At 42.6% G+C, this 18,264-nt stretch overlaps 1 protein-coding gene across 1 annotated transcript in view; it reads left to right on the top strand.

Moving 5' to 3' along the window:
* The window catches only part of STK4 (serine/threonine kinase 4), a 44,397-nt gene extending 26,347 nt beyond the window's left edge, over positions 1 to 18,050 (top strand). Inside the window, exon 11 of the mRNA XM_082292665.1 lies at positions 16,916 to 18,050. Within this exon, the coding sequence (XP_082148791.1) occupies positions 16,916 to 17,074 (159 nt within the window). The 3' untranslated portion in view covers positions 17,075 to 18,050. The remainder of the gene's footprint in view (positions 1 to 16,915) is intronic.
* Positions 18,051 to 18,264: the final 214 nt, after the last annotated feature.

Raw genomic sequence — 18,264 nt, 5'->3', positions numbered from 1 at the left:
TGTTTTTATTCTGCTTGAAAGGCTCTCAGTGTTGCCAAACCTATTGTAGCACGTATTTGTGGATCAGCCAGTCATGAATGTTTTGTATTACATCAGTAATCCTTTTATTGAAAGCCTGTTTTGTTAGCAAATTAGCAGGTGCCAGCCACTCCTGGCTTATGGGAGCTGTGACAACACTGAAACCTTTTCAGTTTTATTTCATGAGTGTGGTTCCACAGGCAAAAATCAGTGGCAGTTGAGCCCTAGACAGTCTCAAGTTTTGCCATCATGATGCGACTGCTGGGTTATTTTAATACCTGTAGTGTTGAGCTTAGGTTTTGCTGTATCTGGGTCATAACTTATTCATTTATCAGTGAAGTTTTGCTATCCTGTGGGCTCATTTTGAATGTGAAGTCAAGTAGGACGTGAACTTTTAACAGAGATTAGGGCAAGAGTACCACAGGACGTGAAGTCTTCACAGAACTGGAGCTGTTTGCTCCAAGGCTTTTTTTCATTCCAGCATCTGTGTATCTGCCAAGCATCCTTGCCTGTGTAAGGCTGCCTGTCGAGAGCTGAATTGGTACAGACACCTTTACACTGTCTGTAGCTGCTCTCTGTGCTGCTCTGGAACAGCAGCAGGAGGGAGCTGGGCTGTTGAATGCAGGCAGTGCCATTCCCCTGCAGGACCTCATCGTTTTCTGCGCTGGTAATCTCCATCCTGCTGCCTCAGAACTGGGAAGGAAGATAACAACCAGAATCAAGGCTTATGTCTCTTTCCTAAGAAGTATGCTGCTTCTTTTGGGAAAACCTTGATTTGCTTGCATCTGCAAGGTCTTGGTGAGTCAGACCTTTCCCATTCCTGAAATTATCAACAGCCTTGATATGGGTCCGTCCTTCTCTCTCCTTGGGTTAATGAAGAGGATCTGAGGATCTGTATTCACAGGTTTTCTCACTGAAGCAGAAACACTTTGGAGCAGAGCTTCTGTCCTTAGAAAAATAAAACTGACATACACCCTTGAGAATGGCAGGCTTTGCAGAAGTGGAAGAAGTGGGCATGGCCAGTTTCTCAGATTTCTGTGGAAGGTGGCTGTTGCCGTGGCCTTTGGTCACAGTGCTACCACCCTGCAGTGTGCTGGGAGGAAACCTTTGTTTCAGCTCTGTGTTTCCATGCTGTGAGTGCCATTCCCTGCATTAGCTCAACTTTTTAGCTCCCTCTGAGCAGTGTCTCACTGGCTGCTGATGGGAATTTCTTTGGACAGGAAAGATTGCTGTGATTTCCCTGGATTCCAAAGCAGACTTCATCACTTCTCAGTGCACAGTGTCATCTGTTTCTCTACTGCTGGGGAAGGCTGTCCTGCAAGCAATAGAGCTGTGGCTTATGAAATTTTTCCAGGGCAAAATAAAGAAGGATGAGGAGGAGGTGGTAATTGCCTCTAACTGGGAGGAAGAATGCAGGAGCTCATCAGCTGCCACTTTTGTCAGGGCTACACTGGCAGACAGTTCTGGTCTCCACGATCTGCCTGTCAGGGATGGGCACAGCAGGAGCTTCACTGAGTTGCAGGAGTTGTGGGATCACCCCCAGCTCTTCCCCCACCTATAGATCTCTTTCCACTTGTTTGACCTGTTGCTTCCAAAGTGCTCAGGCCAGGGCTTGCTGTCCACGTGTGACTTCTCTGTGGAACGTGCTCCTTAAAATAGACCAGTGTTGAAACAAGACATCTTCATTTCAAAAGTGTCTGTACACCACTTACTGTGGCCTCTGTTCTGTTTGCTTACCCTGGGTCCTGCCCAGGGCTCCTTGGAACTGGAGCTGTAGGAGTTGGATGCTGGCTCACCAAGCTAGTGGGACAAAGGAGTGGACAATAGAAACCTATTTCACACTTGGAATTGCAGTTTGTTCACATAAGAGACAAAGCAATGGTCTGGCAAGTGATTGAAGCAAAGCATCAAGAAAACACTTAAATTTTAGTTAAGTCCAGTTTTGAAAAGTATATTTGCATCTTTTGGAGATCTTAAATTACCTGCATTGCAAAAGTTGGTATCACAACTGCAGTCTTCTTCAAATAGCTGAGTAACTGTATGTTCATTTATAATTACTTGATAGGAAACTGCAATATTCTCTGTGTGTCTGTAAGCAGCTTCTAGCCAGGGCTTTCAGCAGCTACTGCTTGGGTTTTTCCTTTTTTCAAGTACAATGTAGATAAAAGCAAACCTTCCTCTTCCCTGAGTGAGGGTATAATTTTTTTCTTGAAGTAGTAAAGAAAAATGAAATTTTCTGTTAACTGGAGACAGTGTTTCATGAGGCTGATCTCACCTGGGGTATTCTGTTTTTATTTGCATGCTCATTTCTCTGCTTTTACTTAGTAGTTCAAAACGTTGCATTGGAAATGCAATTTTAAAATTAAATAAATAAGTAAACCCACTTCTGGTATCTTGACCAGCAGAAAAGGAAAATGTGTTGGTCTAATGGTGTCTTCAGCTTGTTCAGCCTGAACAGCAGGCTGTTTGTTTGCAGTGAAAATGTGAACGTGAATCTGTTTCCTTACAGTTAGACAAATTAGGTATTGGCATGATAGCAAGAAATTGAAGTTGCTGAGAAGTGTACAGAAAGCTGAATTCTTTCAGAGCAAGGCTGTCAGAGCATTAGGATCGTGGTGTATTTTTGATATGTATTTCAGTGTGTATTTTGTGGGCAGACAGCAGCCTGGCAGTGCCTGCAGATCAGAATCTGCTTGTGCATGTCAGGTGTGGTCCAGGCAGGAAGGATCCAGCCGTGAGGGATCACCGTGGGCTGGGGTCCAGGCCTGGGAAGTGCAGTGAGGATGCCCTCTGGAGCACCAGGTGCTGCTCATCCTGGCACCACCCAGCCACAATCACAGCTGGAATCTCAGGTGCAGGGAATTACAGCTCCTGCTGCTCCCCTGCACCCCTGTGGAACAACTGCAGTTAATGTGGTCATGGCTCAGCACAGCACATTCCCTCTGCCAGCCCAGGCTGTGGTGAAGAATGGCTGCATACTGGAACCATCTGTTTCTTTCATTGGAAGTGATTTATAGGGAGGAACTGTTTGGAGGGCAAGTGATTTATTGCTTATCAATAACAGTAAACACACGCTGCTTTACAATGACCAGAGTCTCTAATTTATTGTATTCTGTCTGTGAAGGTGTCATTTGTCTTGTGAACAGCTCCTTGTCTGCCAGTACCTGGAACATTCAACGTCTTTGGTTCCTCTGAACATCCATTTGGATAGCAATTGTTAGCAATCTAATATTGATGCTTTATAGCTTTACTGCCTTTTGTCCTTTTAAAAGTTCAATCGATTAAAAACTTGAGAGTATTTTCTGTGCAGTGGCCAGCTTTGAAAATAATGGCAGACTGAATAATTGGCTCTTATTTTGTTGGAACTGGTCTTTGGGTCTTTGCTAGCAGTAGGAAGAAGGCATGCTGAGGATACAGGGTTAAGGCAGATGCCAGGAGTACTTGCATTATATTGGGTAAGCTGCTAGTGTGTGACTTTGTATAATTTATCATTTTACAGTGTTTCCTGACTTTGCTATGATCCTCTTAGGTTTATCTTATTTTTACTTCTGCCTTTTAAGCAGCTTGGTAAAGGTGTCAGGTGCAGGCCTCTGCACTAATCTTTCTCTTCCTCCTTTTTCCTGGCCAAATTACTCAAGTGAGTAATTTGAGTTGGTTACTCAAGTCTGTCTGCTTGGACAGGAGCAAACAAAAGCTGTATTTGAGTGTGCACATTTGTAGATCATTTAAATGGCATTACTGAAAATTAAATAATCTTGCAACTTCTATTGAATTATTATGAAACTTAGATTACATTCTTTATTTTCTAAGAGAGCAAGTTTTTCTGATCCTTGTGCGATGAATGAAGATTGATTGTTCAAAAAATTCATTTGAATATGTATAGTTTTGTGTACAAGAAGAAAAAAGTTTGGTTAAAGAAGAGCTTTTTTCAATAACATTTTTTGAAGGCTAAACTAAACACTCTAAATCTACAGGGATTTCTCTGTCCAAATGTTTCTTCCCTTCATCTATCATGAACTCTCCTTTTTCCCCATGGTGACTGGAATAAAAATTGTTTCTCAGGCACTGATTTCTTCCAATAGTCTTACTTTGAACATAAAGTGAACTTATTTGCTAGGGCATTCATCAGTTTGAGAGATAAAGCCAGATCTGGGATGGCTGATTGATATCTCTCTCTAGGCCCTATGGAACCAGGGCAGATTCCTGGTTGGGAAGCAAGAAAACTTGAGATACTTGTTTCTGCTGTGTTGAATCTAAAATAAAGATTTCTTTCTGTGGGAGAGCATTAAGGCTGCAAATTTTTTTTTTTTTTTTTTTTTTTTTTGTGGGAGGGAGTGAAGTAAACTCAAATAAAAGGACTGGTTTTTGACAACAGGAGTCCAGGAGAGACAACTATTCACTTTCAAACCTGAATTGTACCTCCATGCTATCTCCTGCTTATTGAGGAGGATCTTCACGTGTATTACTTAGATGTAGTTCCACTGTGAAGTATGACTTATAAATAGAGACAGGTTTTTGTCATGTTTTATTCATTGGTTTTAAATGTCACCTGTCTTGATTCATAACACTGACATCCCTTGAATGGATTTCCTTTTTTTTTTTCTCTTCAGCCATCTGCCAAGACTTTTAAAAGCTCTGTTAATTGTTTATGTCTCTTTTAAGCATTACCTTTCCAGCATATTTAGTGCATTCTTCCCAGCAAATACTTTTAACTTGTGACATCTTTATTAAGGACAAATGGTTCATTCTGTCACCTTGTAGTCAAAACAATCTTTTTAAAAATAAGCCCAGGAGCAGCTTGCTTCTCTCTTTTATTGTTTGTTAAGTAGTCTTGAATCTTCTGTAACATTTGCATGAGGAAGACACTCTGAACCTCACTGCAAACCTCATCGGATTCGTGGCTGTGTCAAGCCACCAATGTGATTCACAGCAAGTTCTGTGTATGTAGGTTTTATAAACCTTTCCAAATTCCCTTTATAACAACAAACAACAACAACAAAAAGAATATACCGCATTTGGTTTTAAAATTCGTTAGCAATATTTAAAATTGAAAAAGGTTCTTCAGAGATGTGACTCTCATATCTGCTGGGGAAGAGAATAGATTCCTGCTCTCTTCCATTTGGTAACAGGGTCATTGCTCACCACCTGCTTTCACTTTGGTGCAAATTGACATTGATTGCAAAGCACTTACTGCCACAACTTGCTGTCAAATTTTCATTTTTGCTATATTTTTGTATAGAGCAGGCCTTCTGTGACATGAGGCTTTTAGATGAAACTTGCAGTGAGTGGGAAGTAAAATGAGTTGCTGTAGTTTGTGTTGAATTGCTTAGGTCATAGCCCTTAATGGAGACTGAAATAATGTAACCTGAAATCGACTTCATATCAGAGTACTCAGACTTGTAAATTCAACATCCTGGACTGTAGATTTGATCTGCTAAGACATTGACTGAAAGTTTTGCAGATGAACTAAGTAACTACCAGAACTTCATCCTAGGTCTGTGATTACTGGGTTTGTTCCACTGCTGCTGACATGCAACGTCAGGCTGTAACATGCATTTCTGCTTTGGGAGAAAGGGGAGAGGAATTAGTAATTGAAGGTGTGATGCTGGAAAAATACTCTCTGAGCACACTGGATTCTTTAGAAGACCTGTTTGAGCCTTGTTATGCCTTGAGATTTGTTTTCAGGGCTGGATGTGTTCTTGGCACAGCATTTCCCTTAAAGAAAGAACACTGCTGCTGAAACAAGATCTATTTGAAATGCTTCTGAAATCTTCTTCCAGCTCATCTGTCAGTACAAATGTTTGTAAAGGGTAATATAGCTTAAAAAGACAAGCTTGTCCAGGTTTTTCTCATCTGTAGCAAAAAGGGCTCCTTTTGGAGACTCTTTGCTTGGAGAGTCTGCTATAGCTGCCCTGGATTGACTCTTGGGAAATGGAGTCTGGACCATCTGGAAAAGCTGGGGGATGAAGCCTCCATCAGGCCTCTGTGAACACTTTTCCAGTGGGCAGGATCTCGTCTGGACAAGTGCCTGAAATGAACTGTGAGAGGAGCAAAGTTATCTCAGCTCTGACTGCTGGACCTGGTGCATTTGACCTTGTGCAGCCTCTTCTTGTATTACTTTGAAACCTGCAGAAACATCGAGGTGTTGCTTATTGCCAGTGTAACTGGTGTGTGTAACTTTAGAGTATCTTAGATCAGATATTGGGGTGAAATCCTTCCCTGGGAGGATGCTGAGGCCCTGGCACAGGGTGCCCAGAGAAGCTGTGGCTGCCACTGGATCCCTGGAAGTGTCCAAGGCCAGGCTGGACAGGGCTTGGAGCAACCTGGGCTAGTGGAAGGTGTCCCTGCCCATGGCAGGGGTGGGACTGGATGATCTTTAAGGTCCCTTCCAACCCAAACCATTTTGTGATTCACAGTCAAAGCTTTGACCTTCGGGAAGAAGGAGGAAGAGCAGCTTTATACATATAGACTGATACAGTCTGAAAGGAATATTATTCAGAAATTAAGTGTTTAATTCCTTCTTGTTTTGTGTCCTGCCATTGTGCCAGGATCATTATAAATGGATACCCAAGGAATAGTGAACAACTGGGGAAACCTTTCATAGTGAATTGTGCAGGTTCATTTGAGATAGATTTTGTGGAGATGGTTCACCTGGGGACTGGCCCAAAAAATATTTCCCTCTTAAATATTAAACACATGCCCCTGGTTTTAAAGACAACTGCATGGACATGCAGCTGTTCATTTTTTCGGAATGTTCTGGAAATCTCTGTAGTTCAGTCTTTCCTCAGAAAGCTTTTAATTCTCTTTCCAGTCTTCTTTGCCTTCAAGCTGCAGCTGTTTCCTCCTTTCCCTCAAAGAGGGGAGCCAGAGGAGCATGAGACCAAGGTTTTGCAATAAGCCTCACTCACAAGACAAGGTGGGATCTTCCTGGAAACAAACCCCTTTCAGCAGCTCTCCTGGAGCTGGAAATAAAGTGGGAGACTAGGACTCAAAAATGTTTGTTGAATAAAGTTTAATGCTCTTACGTGTTAAGATAAATAGGCCCAAGTTATTTAAACCTATAATGGCTCCTTGCCATGGATGATGTAGTCTTAAGTCTTTGAAACTGAAACTGTGTTTTAAGCCTTCACTGTTCCTTGCAGATTGGAGTGTGTGAAGTCTTCAGATATGTTAATGATGCTTCTTACTCCCCATCATTAATGAAGGCTGTATTCAAGTACTGATGTAGTGTTAATTAATTGGTTGCCACTTCTGTTCCATTTGTGTTTCATACTGAGCAATGTTGTATGAATGAATCACTCGGAGTTCAGGTGTTCTTACTTCTTCAGTTGTTCTGCTTTATTCAGCAAAACTGATCCTGAATAAAGAAATTCATTGTTAATCCTTCAGCAAATAGAGCCCTTAGGAGCAATGGAGAGGGAAGTGAAGGGTACTTGGGATTGGAAGGAAGCTCCTTTATGGATGTATGTACCCTTCCTAGAAAAACTTAGTTAAACCTTTCAGATTTGTAAAAAAAATTTATTTGGTTTAAAGGAAACAGCATTTTCTTTCAGATTGCTCTTCTTAAAAAAAAGGGAAAGACCCCGTGTTGGTCAGCTCTGTACTTTATAGCTGAGTTGTGCAGCGAGCCAGATCCTCATGGCCTAATGACATGATTTATTTTAGCATGTTCAGAGGTATTTTTGTACTCTTACTTAAGAAAATTAAATCATAGTCACTTAGAGAAGGAAAAAAAAACCCGCTGTTTTTATTTAATCAAACCTCTGGCAAGCAAGTGCTTTTTAAAAGCAAATGGTACTCCTTTTTGCACTTTTTTTTTTTTTTTTTTTACTTGCTTGTCCAGACAGGCTGACCTTTTAGCTTGGTTTATAATTCAGTTACTGAAAAATAACAACAGTGAGATAACTTGTCTTTGTGGTTATAGGATTAGTCATCCACTTTCTAAGTTTCTAAAGGATTTCAAGGTTTGGACTTCCTGAAGTTCAGTGCTGCAAAATAAACTGACACAATTTGTCATTCCCTTTGTTTAGATTAAGTGTGTACAGTACTTGGGATGATTTTGGAAGTGAATGGGGCTATTCATACTCATAATTGACACTATGGCTAAAAAAAGAAAATTAATCTTGGAGCTTAGAAGATTAAAATGAATTGCTCTTTTTAAAAAAAGCTTTGTTTTTTTAATGACCACTCAGCACTCATATCAATGAGTAGACCTTTGGATGGGTTTTCTTCCTTAATACTTCAGTACAATGCTGAAGGTAATAACAGCTTGCAGAGAGTCTATGGTTGTGCTGGCTGTGACACCAAAATGTTCCTGAGCCTTGTGAGGATTACAGTAGGGATTAGTGAAGTGCAGTTCTTGACTAAGAGCAGCCCAGGGATGCCAGTGTTGATCCAGGCTGTTGGTGTTCCCACAGTTCTGCAATCCCTGCTCTCTGTAATTCTGTCTGGGTAGCCAGGCAGAGTGAGATGTTTGCTGTAATCCTCTGAAATGGGGGATTTTCTGATACCTTGCCAACAGCAAAGCTGCTCTCTGGTTCCTAAAGACTTTCGAGGAATAGGGGAAAACTTCCAAACTGTGGGGAGGGTGGGAAGGCAGAGGTGTCTGTGAGCTGGTGAGGAGCAGCTCTGGGTCCAGAGCATGTGTGTCTCCTCCAGAGCAGCCACAGGAATGGGCTGCTCAAGGTGTGATTGAGAAAGGTCCTTGCTGAACCAGCAGGATGGAACACCATGGGTGTAACTACAGCGGATAAGAGATAAGAGAGATAAGAAGGAGATAAGAGAGAGAGCAGAGTAGCAAAGCTGTGGCAGTTCTTGCTAGAGAAGAGCAGTGGCCTCAGCTGGTGAGACTCCAGCAGTGAAGCCAGGCTGGAACAGAGGGGCAGCTTCCTGAGGAGCTGTGCTCCTGTGCCTGCCTGGGAGAAGCCTTGCTGAGGCAGCAGGATGCCAGGCTGGAGAGAGAGGTCTTGGCAGCTTGTCCTTCCTGCAGATGCAGTTTCCAGTTTAGACATGATCTTCCCAGTGTGTAGATACAAAAATGCTGCTAGCGAGGATTTTCTTGCTATTTTCTAAGTCCGTGAGAGACTTTTCTCTCTCACAGAAGAGGTAGCAGAGTTATGTAAACAACCAAGCCACCTGCAACCTTGGAAAGCCTTGTTTATGGTACAGTAGAAAAATATTTTGACAATGGATGTTTTAGGATTTTAGCCAATCACCCCAAGAGGTGGCTGATCCTTGTCCAACTAGACTATGAAGAAAAAAGTCTATAGAAGAGTTTGTAAAATAATTAAATAAACCAATCTTGCTGCACAATTCCTGCCTGCTGGATCTTCTCTCCTCCTCCTCCCTATGGCTGCAGGACACGGTGATGTACCCTGGGGCCAGGCCTGCAGTAATACCAGTGTGTCAGGCAGGGAGAAGGATGGCACACATGGCCCTCCAAAATTCTGAAGGGATAGTACAGATACCATGGTCTGGTGTTGTGAACCTTTATTTTAGTCAAGTAAGCAGAGCTACATGGAAAATGAACTGGAATCCTTACTAGCATCATAACAATAGGGTGCTTCACTTTCAGTAACCATAAAACTCCACAGCTGTGCAAGTGAGGTAGAGCCATCCCAAACACTTCACTTGAGAGCCCTGGGTCCCGACCTCTGTTGCAGCTCTCTATTAAGATACACTTTCCCAGTTCAGCTGGGGATCAAAAGCTGAGTGTGTGGTAGTGTCCATCTTTTCTTCCACAAAAAGTGGTGCTGTGATTGCATTTATGTGATTATATTTAACTGGCTTAAGCTGACTTGACCTCTAGGTCGTATGATGATCTCATTGAAAGTGGTGTTTCTTTGTGGAAAGCCATCTGCTATTCAGGTGAGGTGGCCTGAGACCAGTCTCCAGATGTGCACTGATCACAGCTCCTGTTTGGGAAGTTGTAGCTGCAGTGCTGTTTTGGCTGGTGCTGGATGCTGCAGCCCATGATGTGTTTTGCCAGTACATTGCCTAAATAATTAAGGTGCGTTAAAAGCAGAAGCTTGTGCTGCTGAGACTTCTTTTTCAAATCTTTTGAAAGATTAATATCTGTATTTTTAATCTTGCATGAAATCCCGCAATGAGTGCATTTCATCCACTGCTTTCATAACAGTGAGAAACTTCACTGACGTGCTGATGCTAAAAGGGAGGGAAATCAAGATAATTAGTGCTTGTGTAGGCACAAGGGCTTGTTCTGATTTACTGCAGCCCCTCTGTAGCATGGCTGCTTGACAGATCTGTGAAGTTGTAGGGACCTGATGGATGAGGAGAAATCATCAGAAAGTGCCAGTAGGTCCTTGTGCCCTTTGCATTTGACAACTCTAAGTGAATAAATAGTTAATGCCTGCTCATACATTACATCAAGGCCTCCTTGTGCTGGAAACGTAAATGAGAACAAGGCACTTAATTTTTAGAGTAGTGATTGAAAGTATGCCAAGTGATATTGAGGCAGCATTTCAGGAAAAATGCTATGGGAAAAAATGGCATGCTATTCCAACACCAATTTATATCACCATCTTCAAGATCTAAAGTCTGGAGCACTGCTTAGCGTGAGAAATTACCTTCTACATTTGATTTTGGCCAGAGAAATTGAGGACGGGTTTTTTTCAGGTTTTAAAAAAGTGCACAGTACCTTTGAGTAATCTTTGTCCTCAGAGTATATTTCATATGAGCATTTAATTGATACCTTGTTTAACCAGTCTTTCAAGTTACAGAAAGCTAATTCCAGGGTAATCTCAGCTCTTACACTCATCAGAGCTCACATTCATGAATCCTTGAGTTCTGACACCCCTCCCTGGCTCGTGCTCTCCGTAGCACACTGCACTCAGCGTGCTGCAGGCTGAGCTCTGCCCCAGGGTGGTTGCTACAAACAGCCACAACAAGTGGCATCCGATGGGAGAGCTCCTCCCGAAAATAAAACTCTGTTTGAGGAGGTGACAGAAGAAAAGTTCAGGAGTTGAGGTGGATACACATCAAATTGATCTGCAGGGTTCTGGAGAAGGAAGTGTGAGTGTGCCCTTGGTTTTATCAGCAGGGAAGCATCATGATAGCCTTGGTGATAGCCTAGGTCAAGTGAAGCAGGAGTTTAATTGTTCCCTTCGGTGAAGAGCCTCCCTTCCCGAAGGACGCCTGAACACTTAATTGACTGCTTGTAGGAATTGTTTTATACTTGTTTCTGATATGTAGCCACTTCTGCTGTCGAGTGTGATCATCAACAGCCTCCCTTGAGGGGCTTCCACACAATTGAGGTCCCAGTTGGTTGTTCTGGTTTTGTTTTTCCAAAGTAGACTGTTGCTACTCTATTACCGTGGTGATACTTTTCATTATCTCTAACAGCAAATTCCTGTTTGGCATTTAATGTTTAGCATAGCTTGGGTAACTTGATTTGAGTAAAACCCCCTCTCAAGCCACGTTTAGAGTTTGCCTGTCTAAATACACACAAATAAATGATGGGTTGTGCTCCCTGCTGATGCGATTGATTAATTTCTTGGGGGGATTTGACCACTGGGTATGCAGTCAAGAACTGTTAGATTGCAGCATAAAACTAGGCTTAAAAGGAAGCTATAACAATAAAAGCTGTGCTAAATAGACAATTAATTTGTTTTTTCCTTAGTTCCCATCTAGCTCATATCTTTTCTACTAAGAATTTATTTCCCTGTGTAGCGTGGGAAGCTGCAATTTTATTACTTCTGTATTTTAGTCTTCAAACTCCCACTGCCCCTTATGAAGTGATAATTGCTAAAGCCAGTTTTTCTAAAGGCTATATAAAACTTAAAAGTTTGACATCAAGTTATGTTGAGCAGTAAATGCCACCTGGAATATCTGGGTGAAAGGCAGGCAGAGCGATTGCTGCAGCTGGGTGTTTTCTTTCTAAGAAAGCCACACAGGCTGTTGGTAACAGTGGGAGGATATTGGGAAAATACCCTGAGCATGTGGAAGACAAGTGTTCAAACTCCCAGAAATTATGGTTGAGGGGTATGACTAGAGGGCTAAGGAAGAAGAGAACAACTTCCTAATTTTGTTTGTAGGATTGACTGTAGTATCAAGACTTGAAAATATCCTCCTTCTGAGAAGCTGTTCAAATGCTTTCACCACGAGGAAAGTAACTTCATCTCAGCAGTCTCATACATATTCCAGTTTTGTTCCAGAAGTCAGGGTCCATCTGCATGTTTGAAAAGTGATGGTAGAAAAACTGCATCCCCACCCAGGGGATGGAGGGTTCCTGTTTGGCACAAGCCTCAAGACTTCAAAGACAGTGTTTAAAAGCAAAGCCTAGATAGCTTGAAATGTTGCAGACATGCCAAGAAAAGGCTTTGTGCTAAATGCAGGGATCAAATGCAGTGTCAGTGAGTAAAAAGAAAGTTTCAGGAGGAACATGTTTTCCACTGGCCCCAAGATAATATTTTTTTATTCTGGTGCAGTCAGTGAGCTAGAGCTTGGCCAAGACTCTTTGTTGGGGGAGAAATGTGTGAAAGCTGCTGGGAAGCAGCTCATTTCTGTTTGATGCTCATAGTTCCTGCAGCAAGGGCATTTTGCTGGCAGTGTTTTTGGTAGAGGAGCAAGAATGATGGCTGGAGTGACTCGGGGGTTACTGGATGACCATATTTAGGTCAGTAGTGCAGGCTGGTCCAGGCAGTGGTGACCTTGTGCTGCTCAAGGACTGTTGAGGGACCAGAAAATGTGCCAAGTCCCAAACTGGTCAAGCTACAGACCTTTCTGTAGGCAAACCAGCATGGGTGCTGCTCAGTGTGAGGGCTGTGGGTACTAAGAGGCCTATGGTAAATCATTTGCATCAGCTTCTAATTCAAAAAGTTTTCACCATTTGGGGTTTTTGTGAGGGCAGGGCAGAGGCTGAGTTAATTCTCTAGGCTTTGTGTTTTACAACAGATTTTTTTGGTTTATGAGAAACAGAAATCTGGCATGGTCTGTTTAAAAATACTGTGGCAGGGTTTTGGGCTGTGTCCTGCTTAGGGCAGAACAGCAGAGGTGTAAAGTTCAGACCATGGTGCCCTTGAATATCAAACCTGTGGCTGCATCTAATATGTCTGCAGAGAGCTTATATTTATTCTCCTTTTGCTGCCTAGGTTCATTTACATTCAGCAGAATATCATGTTGCTGGGACACTTTACCTGACTGTAAGAAATGCAAGTGGGGTTTTTTTCCCCCTGTTTTTAAAATGCTGATTTGAAGGAACTGGAACTCAGAAGCAGTTTGCTGAGTTGAACATTATTCAGTGGGGTAGTTGTCTGCAAATCTGTCAGAAATGCTGACAAAGGAATGTCATGAATAGCTTACTAATCTTCTCCTTGAGGAAGAAATTGTATTTCAAATGATCTGTTCCTGATTTGTCCATCACTACTGTGTAGGCATAGAAAGGCTGTAGGTTATGTCCTTCCAAAGAATATAATTACGTATGTCCTTGTGAATTATACAGTGGAAATCATCAGCATATTAAAACAAGATGTTGCTGTCAGTGGTGTCTGAAGAAAACAAACAGCATGGCTGTGGGCGAGAGGCTTTCAGATGAACACTTCCACCTCTGACGTTTGTCTTCACTTGGGCATTTTTACAGAGTTAAGATCGTTTTCAAAACCTCAAGTGAAAATAAAACTGTTAATCAAATGGTTAAAAATTAGCTTTCTCAACATACAAGCTTGCTGGAGTGTTTCACTGTGCTGCCTCCTCACCATTTTGATGGATTTGTTTGGCCAACCTTAGAACAAGTATTTTTTATCTGGCTTTACATTTGAAATGAGATTCCTTCCTTTAAAAGTTTGTCTTAGGTATTTGATCAGCATGGACAAAAATAGATACCTTTTACAGAGACAGAGCAGAGGAATTGCTGAGAAGTGAGGAGAGGAATGGGACTGAGCCCATGGCTAAAACCAGCTCTAATTGCAGCTGCTCAGCACTGAGACTTTACCCCGAGTAACCGTCTGTCATGAGATGCTGTCCTTGTCTTTCTTGTCTTATTTTGCTCCTGGCATTTCTCTAAGAGAATAATGTCAGTGTCCCAGGAGTGCACCGCTGTAGAAACAGATATACTGGAATCTAAAACTCCATTTCTGGGAGAAAGTCTGTCTGTGGCATTGGCTTACAGTGAAATGCCAGGCAGTAAAGTGAAATGAAGACCATCACATTTGGAACAGGTTTTTTTTTTCCTTCTAAAGATGTGTGTGAGAGTGGAAGGACAGGCTGAGTAATTGCCCAGGCCAGGTCCCCAGGCTTTTGCTGTCGCAGCCTGAGGCACAGGAGGAACAGAGGGCTGGGTGTCCCAGCTCTTCATGGCTCTCGTGGCTCTCATTAGCCATTGAAGACCTGTCGGTCTCCCATTAGCTCATCTGGGCTGAGCAGTCACCTCCTGGACCTTTCACCAGTGCTGCCCTTTGGCTTCTCTGCCTCTTCCAGGAGTAGCGTGGCACTCACAGCCAGGGTGCCGTTATAGCAGAGGAAAACTCTGCGAATAGTTCATCCTCACTGACACAGCACTGCACACAGGATGTTCCTGTGCTCCCAGATTCCTGCACCACATGGACTTGCCTCCCTTCCTTCCCCCACCATCCCCGTCATGTTTAACCCGTGATCAGGCTCCCTTAGCAGCCACTTTGCCCTGCGTCACGCAGGTAACCCACTTCCCAGTTGATTCATATTAATATAAATCTGTGGGCTCTGCCCACTCCAGACTTAGCTGTGCTCCAGCATCTTCCATACTGTTCAACCATCTGTCCTGACAAACACAGTCCCGGGAATTGCCAAAGCTGTTGTGTCCCTTGGCAAGCAGTTCTTTCGCTTTGCAGGGAGACTTTGTGTGTCGGTGTCCACGAAGGATGTCCCGTGATGCTCCATCCTGTTCAAGGACAGCAGTAGGGCAGGGTTCTCTTACTGCCACGTGTTCTGGAGAGACCATCTCCCTACATCTGCTCTGCCAGCTCAGGCACTTTGTTTCTGGCTCTAAGCAGCACCCGGCACTTGAGGAGGATGGCAGAGAAGGCTCAAAGGGCATCCATGGAAGATTGCAGCCCTAGGGCAATTTCTGACATCTAATGCTTGGCTTAAGCCTTGAGCAAGGTGTTTTAGATTTGTTCCAATACTCTCTTTAAGCAGTCCAGCACTGGGAGAGCTGTAGCTGCTTAGTGTATGTATTCAGTCCTTGTATTAATATTTTCTTCTGGTTTTCATTTTTATTTGACTTTTCAATTCCCTAGACTGTGAGGAAGTGGAATTAAGACTGCTCCTTAATAAATTAGTGTGAAAAGGCAACTGGTGCCATGCATCAACTTAAACTGCTGTCTGTTAAAGTTGCATTAATGTGTATAAATAATACATATCTTTGTGGAGGAAGTGCTTTGTCTTTCTAATGAACAGTTGCCTGACTGGAAAGGCTGAAAGACTCTATACCCTGGGCAGAAAGGTTGTTTTACATGTGCCTGGATTATTAAAATGGATTTGTGATCCTGAAACAGCAACTAGGGAAGATCTTGTTTAGCAGAATATGCTAAAGAACTTCAAAAGACATTGTGAGAAATCAGGTAGCAGGTGACTTTGTGATTTAGGGACTTGTATCTCTTCCACCTCAGGAAAAGGCATCAGGTTTCCATATCTTAGTTTTAAGGAGTGATGCAAACTACCATTAAGCATTGATTTGTTGCCTTATAGTAGGCAGCAAACATTTCACTGCGTGTTTTGGTTCAGAAATGGCTTGAAGAATAACCATGACAGCTGACTAATTAACAGCTAAACTAGAACAGCCCCACTTGCATGAAAATAAAGATAAGTCACTTAATTATTATATTTGTTGAAAGCAAAAAAACCTGACAGTTCCTTGTGCACAAGAAAAAAACCCAAATTATTTTGTATATTCTTAGCATCCACAGCAGGTGCTCACTGATAGCAGGTGCTGCACAGTCATTTCTGTCCTGCTGCAGTGCCTGTAAAACAGTCTCTCCTGTGGTCACTTGGTCTTGGATGGGAAAAGGACTGGTGCTTAAGTAAACATTTGAAGCACTTCCAGTGTCCGTATTTTTAATGTTATACTAAAATCCCGTCTGTTCCACAGGTTATAATATTATAACATTACATAAAGGGTGTAGCTCTGGACAGCTGTAGACTGTCCCAGGCCACACTTGGCATCTGTAATCACAGAGCAAAACTTTTCAGTGCCAGTTCTGAGAAAATTGGCACGGACAAGAGAGCCAGTTAAACAAAGGGCAGGCAGAGAGAGAATTCAGGGAGAGGGAGCTTGTCCAGATGAGCCTGACATCTTCACGTGTACAGGAAAATACAAATTGTACTTGCATATTTTATCAGTACAAGGCTGACCCAAAGTGACCTGGTGTGCATTTGTGCTCTGGGATTTCTGGTGTAGCAGAGTCTGAATTCCTCACCATGATTGAGATTCAGCCTCATTGTACATAATTGCCTTTTTTTTTGACCTGCAGCTTTTGTCAGTGATACGATTTTATTCCTGTTCCCTCTGTCTCCTTTTGTCATTTAGCATGAGGAGGTTTAGTTGCAAGGAAAGGGGAGAAGAAGAGAGCTTTGCTTTCCTTCCATCTCAATGCCGCATTTCTGTCCTAAGCCTGCAAAACGAAGCATTAAAAAAGCAACTCTGTGGGGGAAACATTTCACTGGTTGGTTGTATGCTCACACTGCCAGTAACCAGAGCATGTAACGTACCTGTGAAATGAGCAGAAGCAGTATCCTGAGGCTCACTCCACTCTCACTGAGAGCAGCAGCCTGGAGCAGAGCTCTGCGTGTCTTTCCCTGCTGGAAGATGCGCTCCGGCCGTCAGAGGAGCAGCAGGATCCCTGCAGGTGTGTGGGCAGTGGCTGCACTGATGCCGGTGTCTGTTCCTCTTTTGTCTCCCTGCTAGCTGAAGACTTGGAGCGTGGATGAGCTTCAGAAGAGGCTCTCTGCCCTAGATCCCATGATGGAACAGGAGATTGAGGAGATTCGCCAGAAGTACCAATCCAAGCGGCAGCCGATCCTCGATGCCATCGAAGCCAAGAAGCGGCGGCAGCAGAACTTCTGAGCCACGGGTAGAATGTTCTTCCATCCTCAAACAATCAGCCCCTTGCTTTTATGACTACTGAACAGATTGATTTCTATTGAAATATGCTAGCAAAATAGAGGGCAATACTTCTGCTCGTTTATTTTTCCATAGCACCTTTGTGAACTCAGGAATGCCATTACGTGGAAAATCCTGATTGTATGTTTTAATGTTAGACATATATTTAAAACGTTATTCCAAAAGAGTTCTCTTACTGTTTTTAGGAGGATTGTTTTTAAACCAGAGGAACCAGATAGAAATAGGCTATTGAAAGTTGGCTCACTCTCTTTTCAACTGAACTTTCAGGAGTGCATTTTGGTTTAAGTTAATACAGATTGTTGTCTGTAACAGCTGATTCATTTGTGGTTTTCTGTTTTTGTTTTTCTTTGTGAGTGCGCAGACTGCATTCAATCTCAAGCTGTTAGCTGTTTCTGCTGTTAAGGTACTGATAAGTTTTAGGTCACTGAAGAGAGCAGGTGAGAACATGTTCAAACTGTTCCAGCCTTTTGAAAGAAACTTCAATCTCAGTTTTTAAAAAGCCTGTAATAAGCCCCATGCCTTACACTGTGTGCTTTTAGCAAGTGTGATTTCTTCAAGACCTCAGTTTTGTCCTCGTTTTGTGTACTTTATGAATTTATACGACTAGATAAAGCATGTTGTGCCTCCATAAGAAATGGCATTCTGTAATTTAAAATCTGCACCCACTTAAAACCAAAAGCCAGTCAGTGATCTGATACCCCTTTGTCTGTCTGTTTGGAAATGTCCTTCAGGGAGACCCTGCTGAGAATGGAGTGCTGGGAAAAGGAAACAGCATTTGAATGGGTGGAAGTTGTGTGAACCTCTCTCAGGAATTAGGTACTTCGGCTGTGTCTAAGAGGACTTAAAAATCTCCACAGCTTGTGAAATATTTTATAAGCTTCATTTCAAATTTACATCTTTAGATGCTTGAATAAAAACTTGATTTCACAATCCTTCACATTTCCGCAAGGTTTAGCACATCAGGAGAGCTGAACTAAAAGTAAAGACTGTTGAATTAACAAAGATGTGCATTTATGGTGGTGGAGCAAAGGCGGAGTTGATCTGGATGAGAAGGCAATTACCAACGTCCTGCTGGAAGAGGTTCAGTCTCTTCCAGTTCCTCTGGATGCTCTTGTGTTGTTTTTTTTTAATTT

Source organism: Coloeus monedula (assembly GCF_965178545.1).
Source record: "Coloeus monedula genome assembly, chromosome: 17".
NCBI lineage: Eukaryota > Metazoa > Chordata > Aves > Passeriformes > Corvidae > Coloeus > Coloeus monedula.
Note: the sequence above shows the minus strand (reverse complement) of the source record. Positions and strands in the feature narration are given on the sequence as shown.